Source organism: Durio zibethinus, chromosome 10, assembly GCF_047325235.1.
Source record: "Durio zibethinus cultivar Kanyao isolate XHJ-2024 chromosome 10, ASM4732523v1, whole genome shotgun sequence".
Classification (NCBI taxonomy): Eukaryota; Viridiplantae; Streptophyta; class Magnoliopsida; order Malvales; family Malvaceae; genus Durio; species Durio zibethinus.
In genome coordinates this window covers 6,461,679-6,482,825 of record NC_143171.1, presented here as the reverse complement: position 1 = coordinate 6,482,825, position 21,147 = coordinate 6,461,679, and the positions used below count along the sequence as shown (strand labels likewise).

The window sequence follows — 21,147 nt, the reverse complement described above, 5'->3', positions numbered from 1 at the left end:
TTCAAGAATATAACAAGCGCAATTACATGTAGGCAACAACATGCTCAAGCTACTGCTCAGTCATTAAAGATGTAACAACGGTAAATCTCAAATTTTACATCTCAAAAATAACTTCATGAAAGATTAGACCATGAAAAAGATGCTTGGCAAGGACCCAAAATGTTGCAGAGCATACTTTAACCTACGAAACACTTCTGACACGAGCAAGCCGACTGTGGCTTGAATGGGGAACTGCTTCAATTAGTTTTGCTGCTACGCGTAAGCCCTCTACTTCCACTGCGTCAATAAAAGCACGAGGAACTCAACCCTAGTCGACAAAAAGGACTAAAGTTTCTTCAAGTGCTTTGTTTCGGGGCCTCAATCTTCTGGCTATGCAGTCCATATCAGTTCCAGGAGTACTATGCTTCAGATTGGACTCAGACTCCTTCCCTGTTGAAGTGTTTTCGACTATCTGCTTAGCATCTGATACACTCTCATTTGCCTTTGCTAACCCCTGATCATCATTATCTTTGCCTTGTTTACGCTTTTGCTTCAACCTCTCAGCAATATTGTCTGGGCTATGTTCCATAGGAGACGCAGGCCTCTTTGTAAACTCTAGGCCACTCTCCAATGCAATATAAGCCTTACCTCTGATGCAATCAGCATCATGCATTTCCCTCTCCTTTACTAGTTTCTTTTCCGAGACTACATGGCTTACAGTCTGTATAACATCCAAAGCTTGGTCATTAACCCCCATCATCTCATCATCATGGCTGCTATCTTTTCCACGCCTTTGTCTTAGTCTTCCAGCAATATTGTCAGGGCCTGGTTCAATGGAAAATGCATGCTTCTTTCCAGGTCTTCTTTCCAATTTCACAAGGCTACCATTAGGTTCTTTGTGTGTGAAATGCAATTCCTTCTCATGTTCACATTTGAACTCATCATCTCTATTGTTTCCAGAATCTGACTCTGAAAATTCCAGCTGCCCATGGACATCAAGTTTTATCTCTGTAGATCCCCCTTTTCCAAACTCTGCTTCGGGCTTTGAGTAGAGCAATGATTTCCTTGCAGAATTATGGATAATGGTTGGATTTGGTTCTGGGTTCACATTTTCTTTTTTCTCACTGTTCGAGCCATCCTCTCCAGATTGAGGCTTTGATCTTACAGGCTGATTATCATTGATCTCAGATGATTCTTCTGATGGCAATTCTAGAGCCGGAAAGGACAGTGACCTCTTAGCAGAAACTTGATCAATATTATCTGGATCATTTGCAATATTGGTTTGCACAAGTCGGGCTTGAATGAGATAATGTGCAACTGACTTGAAGCCCATTTGTGACATCTGGAAGATAGGTAAAGAAGATTAGATCTAATTTCACCTAATAAGTCTGAGCAAGGACGAACAATTGATAGACTTACCTTCCTATAAAGAGAGCCAGTTGGAGCCCATCCTTTTGCTTGCCGGCACAAACTACAGTTGCAAATTCCACGACACACGGGGCAAACCCAATTTGGATTCTCTATGGCTTCAAGCACATGCTCTCCATATCTGAAAATTTTAGAATAAAAATTAAGAACGAAAACACCAATAGAATGCAATAAATATTTAGAACTAAAAATTTTGAAGATCTACAAGATAATAGTCAAGCTGAAAGCTTGAAACATCAATATTTAATAACATGAGCATGCAGAATTGGAAAGGAAAGATTCCGAAGGCCAGCATATCAAGCATAACAGTAGAACAAGTCTCCACTAGCTAATTATAGATGGCATGAGCAGAATGATACTCGAAGAATTTATGACAGAAGAGACTATGAGGTCATGCTACCCATATTCCTATACCTTGCTGTAACTTCTAAAAGATATAATATTGCAACAATTTGAGGTGCAATATTTAGAGTCAGAACATCTCTTTCAAACTGGCTAGAATACTAAGATAGTCTCAATCATTTCAGACAGCTTCTCTTTCTGAACACAACTAGCAGCCATAGCAAGAAAAAAAGACAAAAAAGGAACAACTTGAACCAACAGTTTGGTATCAACCAGGGAAGGTGGCAATGGCATGAACTACAACATAAGAAGGGCATGTAGAAACAGTGGTGGATCTAAGTAGAGAATCCATGGACACCCCCCAAAAACAGAAAATATGAAAAATTTTCCTTGAACATCCCCAAAATTTTCCCATGGACATCCTTTTTGTCTATAAAATTGGTAAATCAGTGGACAGGTTTTTATATATATTATAAGTGGACACCACCTAAAAAAAATCCTAGATCTGCCATTGTTTAGAAACAAAATTATGCGCTTGAATTGTAATGGAATATAGAACTATCGGTGTAACAGAATTTCTGATTGCTTTAGTTGCTAGAATGCCCTGTTTTATGAGTGTTAAAATTAAGAAATTACTAAACTGTAGGACAAGAAGAATTGCAGAGGTTAGGGAAGCATGTATATATATTTAACAAAAATTCGCACCTCATATATAAACAATCTCCACAGAATTGTCCTTGGACCATGTTACATTTGCTACAGTGGGTACGACGACCAAGAGTTTTCTGCCTGCAACACAGCATTTTCATCTTGTGACTACGTGAAATCAATTTAACGGATTAAAGTTATGGTATAAAATTTTGATAAATAATATAAGAACTTACCATCAAGCAATAAATAACTGGGTGGTAACCAATGTGGAAGCAAATGAGAAAAAAAAGGTAAAGGGCACTTTTAAAATTAAAAGACTATCACAATTCAAATGCTTCTAAAATTAACAAAGTAACAGTTATATACAGAAATGCTAGCATACAATTTGAAACTAGTTAATCTAAAGTGACTACCACAATATTTCTTACATCAACACTGTTAGCAATTGGTAGCAGTGTGACTTAGGGGAGAACAAATGAAAACTCACTGATAATACTACAGTCATTATAAACTTAATGACACGACTTCAAATCAACATATCACTGCTTCCACCGGCTGTCCAGGTTGCCAGCTTAGAGGACGATCAATCAAGTCATCCTGCCTCTCACCACAATCACATAGCGATGTAGTCCTTACATTGGAAATGTAAGAGCAGTTGAAAGGGAGATTTCCTTTAAACTTTCAAGTTCTTGAAAAGAATAAATACATTGAACAAGTAACATAAACGCAAAAAAAAAAGAAAAAAAAAACCGAAAATTTCTTTCTTCCAATGTAATTGACCCTTTTTAGCTTTTTAGGATATTTATGAGCTGCAAACTAAAGCTACAAATGTTGGTAGCTAAGAATTGTATAATTGAATCACGTTGGGCAACAATATCACACTTCCATGAAAAGTTCACACAATTATATCATCATATATTAATATTATTAGCTTAGATATAATGCAGATGGAATAGGAAAGATTCCCAGACCGGCATTGATGGCAAGTCTTTCCCTTGAAGGAATCATAAATCCGTCTCCCGTCACTTCCATATCCATCCACAAATAGTGTCCAGCTCTTTTTAGTGTTATCCAGGATTTAAATAACAGTCGCAATCCCGTTTTCGATCGCGTAGCATTTATCGTGTTTTCGGATATAACGAAGATAATTACGATTACTGCGGTCATCACAGTCGTGAATTTTTTTTTTTTGCACAATTTATTATAAAATGTAATTATTATAATTATAATTATAAAAACTCTTATTCAATGATTTTAAAAATAGTTTATGACACTCTATGTTTTTTTATTTTTTAAAAAAATTATTCACAATTTTATTTAGATTATAAAAAGCATTCATATTTGGTTTATTCATAAAATTTTTCTTGGCCAAGTTCATATTCAATAGTAATTCTAGACAAATCAAATATTAACAAAACATAATATGTTAAATACCAAGCATTTAATTTAATAACATTACAAACTTAAAAATATAATAAATTCAAATTCCATCAACTACAATTATTGATACATATTTCAAATTTACCACATGGTAGAATGACGAGGAGGATCAGATTCTCTATCTTCACTTTGAAAGCCAAGTTGACTCCATCTCCATCCCCGAGGCCTTTGTTCTTGATACATTTGAGATTGAGGATATATTTGAGGATGATACATTTGTGGTGGAGGGTACATTTGTGGTAACTGATACATTTGAGGTGGAGGATATATTTGAGGAGGTGGAGGATACATTTGAGGTGGATAATAACCATATGGAGGTGGATAACCATGAGGAGGTCAAAAATTATGTTGTTCTGGTGGATAGTAATGTCTTTGAGTACTAGCAGATGATTCACTATACTTAAAGTTACTAGAATTTGATCTCTCACCTGAAGATGAAGAACCTTTAGAAATTTCATAGTAGTGCTTCTTCGCTTTTCCTTTTGATCGAGTTGTACCTGCACTTTGACCTTAACTAGATTCAGCAAATGGATTTTCTCCGTATTCTGCCATATTAATGAAAAGTTCACCAATAGCAACAAGCCTAAATTCTGCTCCAAGTGGGCTGTAAGGTCGATTTGTATCCATATTATCATCAAAATTCGCACCATCACTATCACCATCTCCATCACCATCATCATCTGGACTTAAACCACCACCATCATCACTCTGACTTGGTGTTGGACTTGAACTTGAATAGGACACATTCCTTTCTTAAAATTGACGTGATCGTTCAACATTCATTTCATTATCAGAATTATCTGCAAGTAACCAATCAGAGTTTTGATCATCTAATAGAGGATTTTTTTTCTCTTGCAGCCATTCTATTAGTGGATCATCATTTTCAAAAATATGGTCAAGGCTAATAGGATTAAAACTATTATTTATTTCATCAATGCTCATTCTTTTCTGATGTCTCATCCTCAACCTCATGTTATAATAGGTATATACAAGTTTCTAGAGTCTTTCAAACTTCAATCTGTTTCTTGCTTTGGTGTGAATATAGCTAAATGTGCTTCAATTACGTTCACAATTTGATGCAGATGTTGTTTGACTAAGCACTTTGATTGTTAGTTTTTGTAATTCAGGAACACAAGTGCCATATATCATCCACCACTCAGCTGTATAAAATTATTGAAATTAAATTTCAATGGGCTATACAATTGAATAATATAAATAAATTATAATTATTTAACTTACTATTTACCTGAATTCATTTGCTTCCAAGCTCTTTGTACTTGTAGACTACCAAATGTTTCATGCTTGTCTCGAAATAATAACAACTACATCGATTAAAAATACAATAATAAATGAATAAATAAAAATAATTTAATTTTTAATACTTAAAATAAATGTTAAAGTTATAAAATAGTATTAAATACTAACCTGATTAATCATTCTGATTTGAGTATCTATCGAAGGTTCTAATCTTTCAATAACTGCTTTTATACCTTCTAATGTTTTCTTAAATACATTTGCAGAATGTTTCACTCCAAATTGAAATTGTGGATTTAGATAGTAACCTAAAAATAATTTATAACAATATTATATTAAAGTAATAAAAAATAAATATATAAGCAATTTAAGTATAAAAAATAAACATATTTTTTAAATACCATCTATATTCTTGATTTACTTATTAGCTGAATGCAAGTCAGAGTGCATGAAACTCCATCTATTGTCAATAATCTTTTCATATTCAGCAGAATAACGATAAGTTTGTTGAATTGCTTGTTTAGCTCTATCCACAGCCTCGTAAATAAAGACCATTGTTGGTTTTTCATCACCATCCACAAGGCGTAACACTTTTACCAATGGCTTATAAACTTTTATTATATCGCCTGCTTTTTTCCAAAAATCTTTTCCCAAAATGATTTTTTTGACTTCGTAAGCATGTCCTGATTTTTGTTGTCCCCATTTTGAATCTTTAAATTCCTATATATTCATCAATAAATTTTTAGAGTAATATATTTAAATTAATATTTTAAAACAATAATATCATAAAAAGATGCTAGATTTAAATAGTTGTACTAATTTTTAAGTACAAACCTTTGAATTGAACATCTCTTTCAAACTTTGCTTTTGCCTCATTATTTCTTCTAATTGTATGAAATGAGTGACAAATCGACTAAGAGAAGGACAAAGTATTTGCTTCCCTTGTGTATATTTCTTCATCAAATTAACAGTCCAAATGTGATTGTATATAAAACAAGTCACTTTCTTTGCATCATCCAAAACCTTTGTCATATTTTTTTCCTCTCAATATCTTTAAGGCATAAGTCCAAACAATAAGCTGAACATGCTGTCCAATACAAATATTTTCTCTTCTTCATTAGTCTTTTTCTTGCGGCCTTAAGTGCTGCCTCGTTATCAGTGACTATTTGAACAATATATTTTTCTCTAATTTCTTTCATAACTTCATCTAATAATAAAGTTTGTATCTCTATTACGAATACTTGAGACATCTACAGATTTCCAAAAAATGATCCCTTTACTACAGTAAACAAAGAAATTAATGATATGCATTTGATTCAAACTAATCTAACCATCACACATCAAAGTGACACCCAATTCATTTCAATAAGCTTTTAATCCATTAACCCATTCATGAACTTGTTGATACTCAGACTCTAAATACACATCTGAGACCTCATAAGGTGTTGAAAGTCTTACATGTTGGCCAACTTCTGCTGTCACAGAAATCAAATTATGCAACCATGAGGAATTTGCTAATTGAAAAGGAAGTCGATCATATATAAAAAATTTTGATACTGAAGTCGATCATATATCAAAAATTTTGATACTGATTCACCCATTTTTTTTTAAATGTCTTTGGAAATGAATTACTTACTTTTGGTTGTCTTGAACTTTTACTTCTAACCAATTCAGGAATAGCTCCCCTTAATGAAAATTCAGACTCATTTAGAGTTGATTTTCCTTGTTTTTTCTTCAAAATATTCAGCAACTGAACCATGAGAGCTTTGTCCTTCTTCATATATGTTACTCCAACCACTAGTTCTTTATCTGAATTCTTGTCTTCTGTGTCACTCATGTTGTGATTAGATACTATCTCACATGGCTTGTCTAGTAGCAATGTCTTCATCAATAAATCTTTCATAATCATCTTCCTCTCTTAACTGTGATAAAAATTTATTTTTTCTCCTTTTGTTGTCAGTTTTTTTTTATTTACTTTCTTGAAAGAGTTTCATCATACTTTCTCTTACTATACCTATTAATAATATAGTTGAAAAAAAAAATTAGTTGCACATTCTTATGTAATTTTATAATTTTTATTAAGAAATTAACAATAATATTTTCAAAGAAATTAACAAAACATAACATACCAGTAAGTAACGTTGGGGCATGGTGTAACATTGTCAGTTTTATGAGCAATGTGTTCTTTGAAACGTGTTATTCCTCATTTTACAACTTTACCATAAAGTTTACATGAAACATTTCCTCTTGTATTTGGCATAGGTGTTCCAAAATACCAACCTATATCATCATTTGACGCACCCTCTACTATTTTGCTCAAAAACTCTTCACGTGGTGGCATACTTACTATTTTTATATAAAAACAAAATAAACTTATATTTAGAAATATTAATATTACTTATTACATCATTAAAATTTATTTTACACTAAATTTTTTAATTTTCAGTTTTTAATCTTAAGAATATTATTAAATAGCTTAATCTATTTGATACACTAATTGATATTAATTTTTTTATCACAAATAACTTCAAATAATTATATAATAAATACAATCTCCAATAATTACACAAAAATAATAAGAATTAATCTAATATCAAAAGAATTGACAATAATATAAATATCAAAACAACAAAAAAAATTATTAAATTTCATATACAAAATTATAAATTAATATCTAACACAATCAAAATATAATATTTAATTTAAATTAATTTTCGTCTAACTTATATAAAAAAATTATCAATAATTTTCATCTACAATCTCTATGTATATTATATTAAATTATTAATCTCTTAATTTTTTTTAATTATAAATCTTCAATCCCTCTAATTAGATTTTATCTAAAAAAATTTCAAAAATTAAAAGTTTTCAAACTTATATTTTAATAAAATTTTCAAACCTATATTTTTTATTTTTTAGTTTTTAATCTTAATAAGAGCAATAGATCATAAAATGATAAATTTGTTAAGTAACTTAATTTTTTTGATACACTAATTGATATAAATTTTTTTATCACAAATAACTTTTAATAATTATATAATAAACATAATCTTCAATAATTACACAAAAATAACAAGAATTAATCTAATATCAAAAGAATTGACAATAATATAAATATCAAAACAACAAAAAAATATTAAAATTCAGATACAAAATTATAAATTAATATATAACACAATCAAAATATAATATTTAATTTTAATTATTTTTCATCTAACTTATACAAAAAAATTTATCAAAAAATTTCATTTAAAATCTCTATATATTATATTAAATTATTAATATCTTTTTTTTAATTATAAATTTTTAAAACCACTAATTAAATTTTATCTAAAAAATTTTTAAAAATTAATTACAAAATTAAATAAAAGAATTCAATCTCACCCTCCAAACACCCTACCACACCCAATTCCTCTCCTCCTTCCCCCCAACATCCCACCACATCCCATCCCTCCCCACCTTCCCCCCAACACCCCACCACACCCAATCCTTCCCACCCTATCCAATCTCTCCCCAGTGCCTAATATCTCAAATTTGTTTAATTCTTTCTAGCAAACGACAGATTCTTCTAGAAACGCTAATTTCTTCTGTTCATCTTCTTCTTCGTGTTACCTTCTTTGGCTTTCCAAAAATTTCTTCTTCTCTTTTCTTTTTTTTTTTCATCTCTCATTTTCTCTCACATCCATTTATCATTATCACTTGCTGACTTGCCTAGTATCTACAGATATCTCGTTCGTCTTTCAAATTCTCACAAGACACAACATGTCATTTTACAAAAAAAAAAGTAATTTAACTTTCTTTTCTTACCTTATTTGATCTTGAATGTTGATTGAAAACTTGAGACTGATTTGAATTTGAATGTCGAAAATACCGATTGAATGTTTAAAAGTTAAAACTTGAAATAATTGATCTATTTTTTACCTCGTTTTAAAATTTATTTTGATAATAAAGATCTGAAATTGTGAACTTTATTTTTTGCTTTAGCTTTTACTTTTATTTTTGTAAGTTTGTTGTTTTATTCTGTAGATTTAAAATTTTATTTTTTTCTTAGAATTATTAGATCCGTGAGTAGAAAAATGAAATAGTGACAATAATAGTCCGTTGTTGCTGCTATTATCCGTTACACTGTTATTTTGCGACCGTTATTTTTTATTTTTGCTGTGAATGAATTTTTCAACCGTTTTTTATCTACTAACGGTGGCAGAAGACAGCGCTACCATAATTTTACAGCTACTATTCCGCTATAAAACCGTTATTTGAATTCATGGTGTTACCCACAAGCTTCTCGTGTTCTTCTGTATACACCTCTGATTCCTTTACACTTCTGAGTAGGTCACTGGAGTAGCATTTTGCAACCTAAACAACCCCCAAAACCCAAAGAACAAACAAATCCATCAACATTAGTTGGTTTTGAACTTGGATTATTATCCAAAATTCAAGTTTATTCCTTTCCCTTCGCTTTCTTAATTCATTAAAAAAAAAAAAAGCTCTAATTCCTTGCTTTCTGCTTTTCATGGGACCTTTTTAGTGTCTTCTTCTACATAAGTCCAGTGGCTATTAAAAAAACCATATGGATATTACAAAGCAAGGGTTAGAATAAAATCACCTGGAGGAGCGGCGGATGGGGGCAGATGGCAGCGAGGAAGGGGGTAGTGGGGTAACTGGTGGCTTACTGCCAATACCGGGACGCCCACGCCTTGAAGAGAGATGAGACTTGGAGTTGAGGAGGGAGTTGGAGAGGTCTTTGAGACCAAGCTGTTGCATCCTTTGATGGTTTTCTTTGATCCTTTCTTCTCTTGACTGCTCATAAAGTGAGATTTTTGGGGTTTGGGTTTTGATCTCATTGTTAAGTTGGAGATAATATTGATGATCAGAGTTGTTTGGCGAGGTTTCTAGGGCTTGTTTGTTGTTTCCTATTGCCGGCATTGTTCTCTGCTTCTCTATCTTTCTTTCGTCCTTTTGGAGTCTTTTCAAGGTCTCTGTTTTCTCGTGTCTGTGTCTCAACGGTCGAGTTTCGAGCCAACCATGGGAAGTAGGGGAGACAAAAAGGGGAGTGAGAGTTGCCCATTTGGGCACTACCAGATAAAATAAAAATGCTGTACTATTTTTACCGATAAATAAAAAAGAAAACAATGGTTTCACGTTATTAGAGTAAGCCCATTTGAAGCTGATGGGGCCTAATTTGAGCCTGTTCTTGTTGAATATTCGGGCTTGTTTTGTGGATCTATACCATCCACTCAACAATGGAATAAATAGGCCTAGATGTTGGACTTCTCTATCTAAAAGGTTGAGTCAAGCAGAGATTTAGGCAACCAAAAAGCCTACCCTTGAAATCTTAAAAGGGAATAGCCCAATTTGGCCTTTTGGACCCTCAAAGTCAAGCTAAAATAAAAGTAAGTAGGCTTTAAAAAAAAAAAAATGGGAACAAGTTGACATAAAGCTGAAATTGGAACCAGCTGCACACCCCTATTTCTCATAGTCTTTCACTTACAATTTTTTTTATTATAATTTTGTAATTAATTAATTATAATAAAAATTATTTAGAGATTCTTCGTTTAAAAGCGTAAATTTTACATAAATTTTTTATCCTATAAAATATTAAAATTTAATTGATTAATTATATAATAATAATTATAAGTGATATATTTTTTATTTTTATTTGAATGGTTTGATGATCTAATCCACAAGGACACATTAGATTTGACTGCAAATTAGTATAGATTTTTCCAAATTGTGTAGAACACTTTTTTTCTCACTAGTTTATATCTCAATTTCTTGAATTATTACCAAACAATCACCAAGGCTCTGCCTCAACATTCACAGTTCAGCCTACTGATTTCAATGAAAGGAAAATTTTAATCAAGACTTTGAACTTGACCATATAATATATAATCTGGGCTGCTACTTACGTGTACCTGAAGAAAGGCCAAAAGTTCATTACACGTTAAGAAATTTACAAGGTGTTGATCAACTACCTTGCATCAAACGGTCCTTCCCTTCTCAGAAAGGGGTCAAACCAAATGCAACTCCATGTAAACCCAACTTTACAAGTTTTATCAAGTGGGGTTAATTCTCTTTGCTACTCCCAGCTAACAGAAAACTGCTTATATACTCACAATTTGATCGACGACCGTGTTTCAATTAGGGCTTAAGAAAGATCAGCTTCAATTCTGGAATAAGATAGCCAGCAGCTGCCATGGCCTGGGTGAGATCTTGGAGTGTTGCCTTGGTTCTTTTGTGCATCAGTTTGAGCTATTTGGTTAATGCTGCTGATGATAAAAATGAAAGCGTTGGAGCTTCTTTCATCTTTGGTGATTCTCTGGTGGATGCTGGTAATAACAACTATTTACCAACCTTGTCCAAGGCCAATATTCCGCCAAATGGAATTGATTTTAAAGCATCCGGAGGACAACCTACTGGCCGCTATACCAATGGCAGAACCATAGGTGACATTGTAGGTAAGCTCTATCTCCTTTTTTTGCCTGTAATTCTACTTTATGTGTATCTCATGTTCTATTTATTTGATAATTGGGTATTATACAAGTGTTACATATATATAGTAACAGTAACATATATAATTAAATTGATAAATAGATAGACTCTTCAATACTTTGAGTAGTTTGAATTTAAATCTTTACTATTCTTTTTGAGTATTCATTACTTATCTATGCAAGTGAAATTCTTAACAGGAGAAGAATTGGGAGTACCAAACTATGCAGTTCCATACCTTGCTCCAAATTCTACAGGAAAAGCAATACTTTATGGTGTAAATTATGCATCAGGAGGAGGAGGAATTATGAATGCAACCGGAAGAATATTTGTCTGTTTTCTCTCAATTTTTTTACCCCTTCTAACTTTATCCATATTTCCACACAAATGTATATGGAATCTAAACTTAAATCTAATTTTTCAGGTTAATAGGCTAGGATTGGATATCCAAATCGACTTCTTCAACAACACAAGGAAACAGTTTGATAAATTGTTGGGTCCATCCAAGGCCAAAGATTATATTACGAGGAGATCCATCTTCTCAATTACAATAGGAGCGAATGATTTTCTGAACAATTATCTTCTCCCTGTTCTTTCCATAGGAGCCAGGATTTCTGAGAGTCCTGATGGTTTCATTGATGACATGATCAATCACTTAAGGAACCAATTAACAGTATGTAGATAAAAGCATATGCGAAATAACCCATATAATTGCATTTTGATACTGGTGAATTTGTTGATTATTAGCTAATAAAAATTGTTGTTTTAATGGTGGCAGAGACTTTACCAACTAGATGCTCGGAAGTTTGTCATAGGAAATGTTGGTCCGATAGGCTGCATTCCTTATCAGAAAACCATCAACCAATTGAATGAAAACGAATGTGTTGATTTGGCGAATAAGTTAGCATTGCAGTACAATGGCCGATTAAAGGATTTGCTTACTGAACTGAATGGAAAGCTCCCTGGTGCCAAATTTGTTCATGCCAATGTGTATGATTTAGTGATGGAGCTCATCACAAATTATGAGAAATACGGTATCGACATCGATATTTCGAGTCTTTCTATATTTATATTTTTGGTAAAAGGAGAGCCTAATCATTGAGGAATGAATCTCAATCTTGTGAAACTTCACTTTTGTGAACCATTTGAGTTAGACCCGTGTTCAAGTCTTTCAGTATATGCTTGATATATATGCCTGTATTACCCAAATATTTAACATTGGGAGCTTTTTACACAGGTTTTACAACATCAAGCAAAGCTTGTTGTGGGAATGGAGGACAATTTGCAGGGATAATTCCATGTGGACCAACATCAAGTATGTGCAAGGATCGTGACAAGCATGTTTTCTGGGATCCTTACCACCCAAGTGAAGCTGCCAATCTTATAATCGCTAGGCAACTTCTCGACGGAAGTACAAAATATGTTTCTCCAGTGAATCTTAAACAGCTCCTAAATCTCTAGCTGTGATTTTCCTTCATCTTTTGTCATACTATACATATATTTACAATCTAATTTCCCTTTCAGACTTAAAATCAAATTTCTTGTTAATCAAGAGAGTTGTTATTGTTTCTATTATTTGCTAATACTTCAACAACACAAGTTTCTTTTGTAGCTTTATAATTATTTTAAAGAACTTCCTTTCTTTATATTTTCCTCCTTTTTTTCTTATTCATCATCCATCTACTTCCATGCGAGCAATTTTATGTAAAATTCACCATTCATATATTTATGTCAAATATATATAAAATATATAATTTATTATATCAAATTTGTATCATAAATTCGTATAGAGTCAAATATGACTCATGTTTTTTTAATTTTTATTAAATTTATATATAATTTTTAAAATTTTAAATTATATTCTTTTATATTATTTTTGCCTCTTATTAACATATCAAAATTATGGATCTAACTTTAAGCTTCAATAAATGCGAAAATGATTCGACAATTTTTTCCAAGTGCTAATTACAGTTGAAGGTGGATGATCCGCTTTTCAGCAAAGATTTTTATTCACAAAATCACCAAGGACCGCCTGTCTGCGGAGAAACGGTATACCTACCTTCTTGAATAAATGCAAAGGCATAACCGGCTAGGCAAACAAACAACTAGCTGGCTTGAACTTGATTTTGTGTCTCCTCTGTTAATCATATTAATGTTGATTGACAAATAAGCCATCTGTGAGCTGTCCTCCATACAAATTTGAACAATTATCTGCCGACTAAAGTCCTTTTAAACTTTCCTAAACAGAATAGAAACCAATCTTCCTAGACATTCCCATCCTTCCATTCTCATCTTTGTTTTTGGTTGACTTTTTCTTCCACCGGTAACTGTTCTTTTTCCTCTGTTCAAACCATTATTGTGCAAGAATGTAAGCGTGTTTTATTATATAATTTACTGTCTGTTTTATTTCAAAGAAAAAAAAAAACCTTCCAAGATATGTTGTAAAACTACATGGCCATGGTATTTCTTTCAAAGATGTTTTCTTTTGGGGTACTGTTTCCAAAGATATTAACACGGAAACTAGATATATAGGATGAAGTTAACTTGTGAAATTAGATAAAAAGTGAAAACAATGTTTTATGTACATGCGTAGGAATAGGATGATTGGATTTATCCGAATTTAGAACATAAACATTCCAACTAAAAGAGAGCTAATTTAATTGATACTATTTGTTTGTAACTTGTTAAAAGTTTAAAGCTTTTGCTAATGAGTGAATACGATGAATTTCAATGCATTTAGAGAAAATATTAGCATTTAATGTGGTAATTTGTTTAAAAGTAATGTTATAATGGTTTTCGGATTGTTAGACAAATTTAAAAATAAATGAAATTATTATTATTATTTTTTGTTAGGTATGATTAGTTATATAATGAAATTTATTTTTTTAATAAAATATTAAAATTTATTAAAAAGATAATTTTAAAGTTTGTGAAATAATTTGGATTTGGAAGTCACTTACGCGTAACAAATGATTAGTATTCCTACAACGCCCATTTAAAATAGTACCAATTAATTATATGTTATCCATTAATTTTGATAGAAATTATCTTTAATTTTGATGTTAAAAATAATTTTCTTAATTTTCTTTTTTTTTTTTTTATCATTTTCATCATTCTTCTTATTTATTGTTTCTTATTTTATTTTTATTATTTTATTTAAAAAATAAATTAGAATTTAAAATAACTTTAAAAATATTCTTATATGTTGATAATATTAAAAAAAAAAATTTTACCTAAAAATTTCTTAAGTATTACTACTCAGAATATTTTGAAATTTCATCATTGGATAAAAAATTTTTTTGCCTCATTTTTATTATTTTTATTTTTAATTTTTAGTTTTTTTTAGCTTTAGCTTTTTTTTTATAGAGAAAAGGAAAATTTTTATTATATTGAAGATTTTTTATAAATATTTCAATACATTGGTAGTATTTAAAAAAATTTTCTTACTTAAAAATTTCTTAAACATCACTACTTGAAATACCATAAAATCTCATCATCGAATAAAAGCTTCTTTTTTCTCATTTTTATTATTTTATCTTTATCATTTTTTAATTTTTTTTCCAAATTTAAAAATGACCTAAAGTTTAGAAATTATTTTAATTATTATTATATATTTTTTAAAAAGGTAATGTACATTTATTTTTGGAAATTTGAAAATTAAAAATGGGTAAACAAGAAAATAAATAACAAAATAATGAAAAAACTAAATATAAAAAATCAAAAAAATAAAATTACCTAAACTGGTCAGTTTAGAAACGATTTGATAGCTTTAACCTAGTTCTTTTCAGCTAGGTCAGCTTTAAATTGAAAGGGAAATAGTGGCTCAACTATAGTTCGATTTGACTTGGTACTGGTTTAGTTGGACCAGTCTAAGCTAATTGGTGTGAGCCAAAACAAATCAGGTGAACGGGTTTTGGGTTAACGTGCAAATTTAAAGGTGTCAAACAACGTCGATTGGTCCGTTTTTTCAATATAAAACTCATTTTTTTTTACTTCACTTTACACCTTACTCATTAAAAAAAAAAAAAACTCTTTATCCACAAATAAAGTCCATCATCTAAGTTAAAAAACCAACCCAAGATCCAACCGGTGCGTTGCCGTGCACTGTTTGTTGCTATCCTCTGGTGATCGTTGTAGAAAATTTTCTAAAAACACCCAATAACTCCTTGTTTTCTCCCTCTTCTCAGTTCTAGCCTTATTTTTTGCTAAAACTCATCCAAAAGCCCTAATTCTGAGCGTAAATGTTGTGATTTTCACTCATTTAAACACCCATTTTCATCGCTTCGTTCATCCCCATTCTTAATTGTGTTTTTCACCTTGTTTTAGACAACCTATATTTCACAAGTCCCAACCTAAAACTCCTTAAAATCTTTCAAAACCAAAAGCCCCAGTCTTGATTTTTGTGAAATTTTTTTTTTGTTATTCTGCTATTGGTATTGTGGTTCTTCATTCCAAGAGATGTGATCTTTTTTTATTGTGTGTAATTTTTTTGTTGTTTTTTGGTGGTTTGGCAAAAAAGGTGTTTGGTTGAGGTTTTTTTTGGTGGGTTTTTTTTTTATGTATATTTTTAAAAAGGAAAGCTCGATTATGATAGGGTTTAGGTATGGTAGGCTGCGATGGTGTTTTTTTGGAGCTTTAGGTTCTTGGTAATGATGAGGGAAAAGGACTTGTTGATGTTTGATTGTAATATTACTAGTGGATGGTGGGTGAAAGCAGTATGGGGTTTTTTTTTTTTTTGGCAACGTCCTTAGTGTATAAAATTGGCCTCCCTTTTTTGTTCATTTTCAATTGGTGTTTTATGGGCGTTTTCTAATTTTAAATTCAGTTAAAGATTCGATTGATGGGGTAAAAGATTAGGTAAAATAAAGATGGTTGGTAGCTGAATTTTAGCTACCATAGTGGTCGTAAAGGGCAACTTTATAAGGTAGGGTGGCTTAGTAAGGGTAAAGGCCTAAATGATGCCATGTAAAACACCAGGTTATAGTTTTTTTTTTTTTTGTTAATTTTTAATTAAGAAAAAATTTAAAATTAGGCTCATTTCAATGTGAACAATAGGCTTTTAAGCCCAAATGGCTTACTCCAAGCTTTTAGGTTCGAATGACCCACATAATAGGGTCATATAGTCAAATCCAATCATGACTTAAATAGTTTAAAATGGACTTAAATTGAGCATAAAAATCACAATTGATTTTAATTAACTCAAACAAAATTAGGTGCTTACACTACTCTTTTTGTGTATTGCTGAGAATAAAAAATATAACAAAGATATAGATAACAATTTTGTTCGGGCCTATTGACTTAAAATTTTTTTTTTGAAATTTTGATTTCCTTTTTTTTCTTGGATTTTTTATTTTTTAGATTTTTTTGGTTTTTTTATTTTTTTTAAAAAATTCCTTTAATTAAGAGTTCTACAACTTTTGAAAATAAATTAAAATAAAAACTCTTTTAACAAGAGGCTTAACAACTTTAAAATAAATTACGATAACTTCGAGATTATGCCCGAAGGTCTTACAAATCTCAAAATTGAGACAGATTTTGCTCAAAAGACTTACGAATCTTATCATAAGAACTTAGAGATTATGTTTAGAGGTCTTACAAATCTCGACACAAATAGATTTTGCTTGGAATACTTATGAATCTTGTTTAAAGGATTTAAAGACTAGGCCCTAAAGTCTTACAAATCCCAACATCTTTAAATGTTCCGCTAAAAAGAGGCCTTGAAACTTTGAAAATTAAAAAAAAAAATTGCTTGGAACACTTATGAATTTTACTCGAAGTACTTAGAGATTATGCTCAGAGATTTTATAAATCTTGATATTTATGGTACTCCTTTAAAAAAAAGGCCTTAAAATTTAAAAATTAAAAAAAATTATACCTGGAGGATTTACGAATTTTGCCTAAAGGACTTTAGAGATTAGGCCTGGATGTCTTACAAATCTTGATATCTTTAAATGCTTTTCTAAAAAAGGTTTTGAAACTTTGAAAATTTAAAAAACTTATGTTTAAAAGACTTATGAATCTTGCTCGAAAGACTTAGAGACTAGGCTTGGAGGTCTTATAAATCTCAACATCTTTGAATACTCTTCTAAAAAGAGGCTTGAAACTTTAAAAATTAAAAAACTTTTATTCAGAAGACTTTTGAATCATTTTCTGAAAATTTACTTTTTGAGAAAAATGAAACATTTAATTTTTAAGATTTCTTGAATTTTAGGTATCACCACTGAAAAGAACTCGAATATCACTACTAAGTAAATAAGCAAATGTAATCAAACATGATTGCTTAGATATCACCATTAAGACAACTTTAATGATATGAAAACATGAATACTTGAATATCACCATCGAATAATTTTGAAGAAACTTTGATCACAATATTTTTCTTAACTGGTGTCAATTTTATTGGCCTTAAAATTTAGGTGCCAATCAAACTGGATTTGAAATATGGGTGCTAGCAAATCTTGGTTTGAGTGTCAATTAATCTGGGCTTAAAGTGTTAGCTAAACTAGGCTTAAAGTATGAGTGCCAGCTAATCTATGTTTGGATGCCAGCTAATTTGAGTTTGAAAAATCTCTGTGCCATCTAATCTAGGCTTGGGGTTCATTGGTGCCAATTAAATTCAACTTAAATTTTATCAGTGCCAGCTAAACTAGGTTTACATTTTATATTGTATCGTATCTCATCTTTTTCATTTATTTTTTTTAACAACCTTTCCACTTTTTTGCAAATCTTTTTTTCTTTTGACCCTTCAAACATTTTTAGTGTTTTGGTCTCTTATCAAACTATTTTCTCTTTTTCTTATTTCTCTCTCATCTTTTTCATGATAGACTTTTTTTTTTATCTATTTTTGCCCCTTTTTTCTATTTTTCTATTTTTTTTCTCTTGATAAACTTCCTTTTTCTTTTTCTTTTTTTATCTTGACAAACTTTTTTCTTGATAATTTTTTTTTCAAAACTAAAAAAAATCTCTTTTTTTTTTTATTCAATGTCTGCAAAATTGATAAACGCAATATGATGCACATATATAATCTCAAAATAAATGATAAAAATTTGCATGTCTCTATACTAATGTAAATGATCATAGATGAGAAAGTCTTTTTCAATGATTGCAATACAAATGACTTTTCACGATGCAAATGTACCTGACAAAGATATGAATGTAAAACTTATCCTTATAATACAGATGTCAATATTTTTTCCATGTAGATACCCCTACAATGATGCAAATGTAAAAATTTTTTCATGAAATAAATATATCTAAAAAAGAAGCAATAACAAAATTTTTACATACAATGCCCCTTACCAATATAAATGTGAATGTTCATATATGATACAGATGCCCTAAAGGTATAAATGCAAATTTACAAATTCAATTGTTTTCTTTAATGATGCAAATGCTTATTAGAGTTACAAAATTTAGTTTAAAAATTGCACATGCCCGTGCAAAAAATTTTCATGATGAATATGCCATAGTATGGATGCAAACACCAATATTTAAAATGGTAATACATTTGTGTGTCAAAAGATATAGATGCTAAAACTACCATTCTTCCAAAATTTTTTCTTTCTCAATTCTACTTATTTTCTATTGCCCATAACATTACATCTTCAACTTTTTTTTCCAAAAGATCTCAACTTACCCTTCTTCTATTCTTCTTTCTGTTTTCATCGTATTTTTTCACCAATTTCTGCTTATTTTTCTTTTCAAACAAACTTTCTTAATTTTTCTTTCATTTTTCAACACATTTTCCTTTTTATTTTCATTTTCAACATATAATATGCAATATGCATTTTGGACTATTTTGTTTGGACTTTTTTGCGAATCCAAAAAGATAAAATTCCATGTTTCTCTTAATTTTTTTTTGTTTTTTCTTAATTCTTCAATGAAAACATTTTTTTTCTTGAATCCAAATTAGTCTGAAAGTTTTTACAATTCAATAATTTTCTTTTACACCCAAAAATGGCTTTTTTATTTTTCACAAGAATGCATGATTGACCATTTAAAAAATTTCAAAATAATCAACAAAATTGTCCCTCATAATTAAATTTCTATAGTCATGAACAATGACATGTCCAAACAAATATGATTTTAAAGTTTCTTAAAAATTGATGTTCTTTATTAGAAATGAAAAAGGTGATAATGGATTGAACATTTAGCATTTCAAGGTTTCAGTTCATTTAAGAAAGGTTCACCACTTGAAGGAACTAAAGAGATGTATACTTTTTCATCTAGGCTTACAAATAAAATATAAATTTTTCAAAAAGCATGAATTCTTTAAAAACCAAACATGTTTAACATTATTTTTTAGCCAAACATGTTTGACATTATTTTTTTAGTCTCCAAATGTGGCATCTTGATAGATGTCAATATTAACTGTGATGGGTTAAAAATTTTAGAAGGTCATTTAAAAAAAAGAGAAAAAAGCTCAAATTTTTAAAATTATTCCTTTAATGGATTTTAAACTTCCAGAGTATTAACATTATTGGATTTTTCAAAAATCTTAGTGGCTTTATATTGGTTTCTCTTGCTTCTTATGCATATGATTAGCTTTTTAGTGTTCAAACTTACTCTAGACTGTCCTTTTTGGAGTTTTCACCCTAAAGCCATATTCTTCTTTCATTTTTGGTTTTTCTTGATTATTTCATCACACACTTAATAATCCAAGTTTTATCTAGAATAGGTTAATGGTTTAAACTAGTTAGACGATGAAAAAAGACAAAAAAAACTTATAAGTTATATGGTGATTCCACGAAGGAAAGCTTTTCAATTTAAGCATTTATACTTGATCAAAATGGACTTTTTAAAATACGTAATGTAGGCCAAGTTTAAGGTTCAAAAGGTAAGGATAAATAGGACCAAAACATGTTTAAGGATAATTAAACCAAGGATCATTTCACATCATATACAGGATTCCTTTTGAGACTTATTTCCATTCATTTTTCACACTTGCCATTCAATCATTTTTCACATTTTTAAAAATTTATTTATGCTTTTTTCTTTTTTTTTCTTTCTATTTTTTTTTTTTACTTTTCTATATACACACCCACTTTCGATTTTATGAGTTCAAATTTTTTTTTAAGAACTCATTTTATTGAACATTTGTCCTCTGGTGTATATGTTTTCTTTTTTGTACTTGGAGTAAGACTTCACTGTGCATGATTCTTAACTATGTTCCTTTTTTACCTCCTGATATGAAATGTGATCTATAATCAATATTCATTAAGAAATAATTCATTAAACTTAAAGGGATAGCAAGTAGATAATTTTTTTATTTGTGAAAGGATAATAGAAGATGACCATTTATCATTTCAAACACAACCACTTAAATTGAAGAGTAATTTTTTTTAGAAAAATGAGTTTAAATCAAAGGCTTTTTAAAATTTTGTTTCTTATTTTTTTGGTTTTTTTATCTTTTCTTTTCATTTTAAGTTCATTTTTTTCTTGGTTTCTTTTAAAGAACTTTGTATTTTTTTTCTTCAGGTTTTTCAAGATTTTGTTTGGATTTTTTTGAATTTTTTAAGTGCATTATATCACAATCATTTTTTTGTTTCTTTTTTTTTCTTACAT

The 21,147-nt window shown here is 30.2% G+C and overlaps 2 protein-coding genes and 1 pseudogene across 3 annotated transcripts; 1 reads left to right on the top strand and 2 right to left on the bottom strand.

The window, feature by feature from the left end:
• On the bottom strand, positions 1 to 2,528 carry LOC111292701 (uncharacterized). The gene is made up of 3 exons (XM_089767281.1): positions 2,455 to 2,528; positions 1,399 to 1,528; positions 1 to 1,321 (listed from the first exon to the last, which is right to left on the bottom strand). The coding sequence occupies exons 1-3, from the start codon at positions 2,493 to 2,495 to the stop codon at positions 308 to 310; spliced, it is 1,185 nt and encodes a 394-aa protein (XP_089623407.1). The 5' UTR covers positions 2,496 to 2,528; the 3' UTR covers positions 1 to 307.
• Positions 2,529 to 9,085: 6,557 nt separating this feature from the next.
• LOC149516385 (uncharacterized) lies at positions 9,086 to 10,298 on the bottom strand (annotated as a pseudogene). Its single transcript, XR_016345956.1, has 2 exons — positions 9,701 to 10,298; positions 9,086 to 9,450 (listed from the first exon to the last, which is right to left on the bottom strand). The product of XR_016345956.1 is annotated as an uncharacterized LOC149516385 (transcript).
• An 874-nt stretch (positions 10,299 to 11,172) lies between these two features.
• On the top strand, positions 11,173 to 13,230 carry LOC111292300 (GDSL esterase/lipase At2g23540-like). The gene is made up of 5 exons (XM_022884598.2): positions 11,173 to 11,552; positions 11,784 to 11,914; positions 12,008 to 12,256; positions 12,362 to 12,617; positions 12,821 to 13,230. The coding sequence occupies exons 1-5, from the start codon at positions 11,291 to 11,293 to the stop codon at positions 13,042 to 13,044; spliced, it is 1,122 nt and encodes a 373-aa protein (XP_022740333.2). The 5' UTR covers positions 11,173 to 11,290; the 3' UTR covers positions 13,045 to 13,230.
• Positions 13,231 to 21,147: the final 7,917 nt, after the last annotated feature.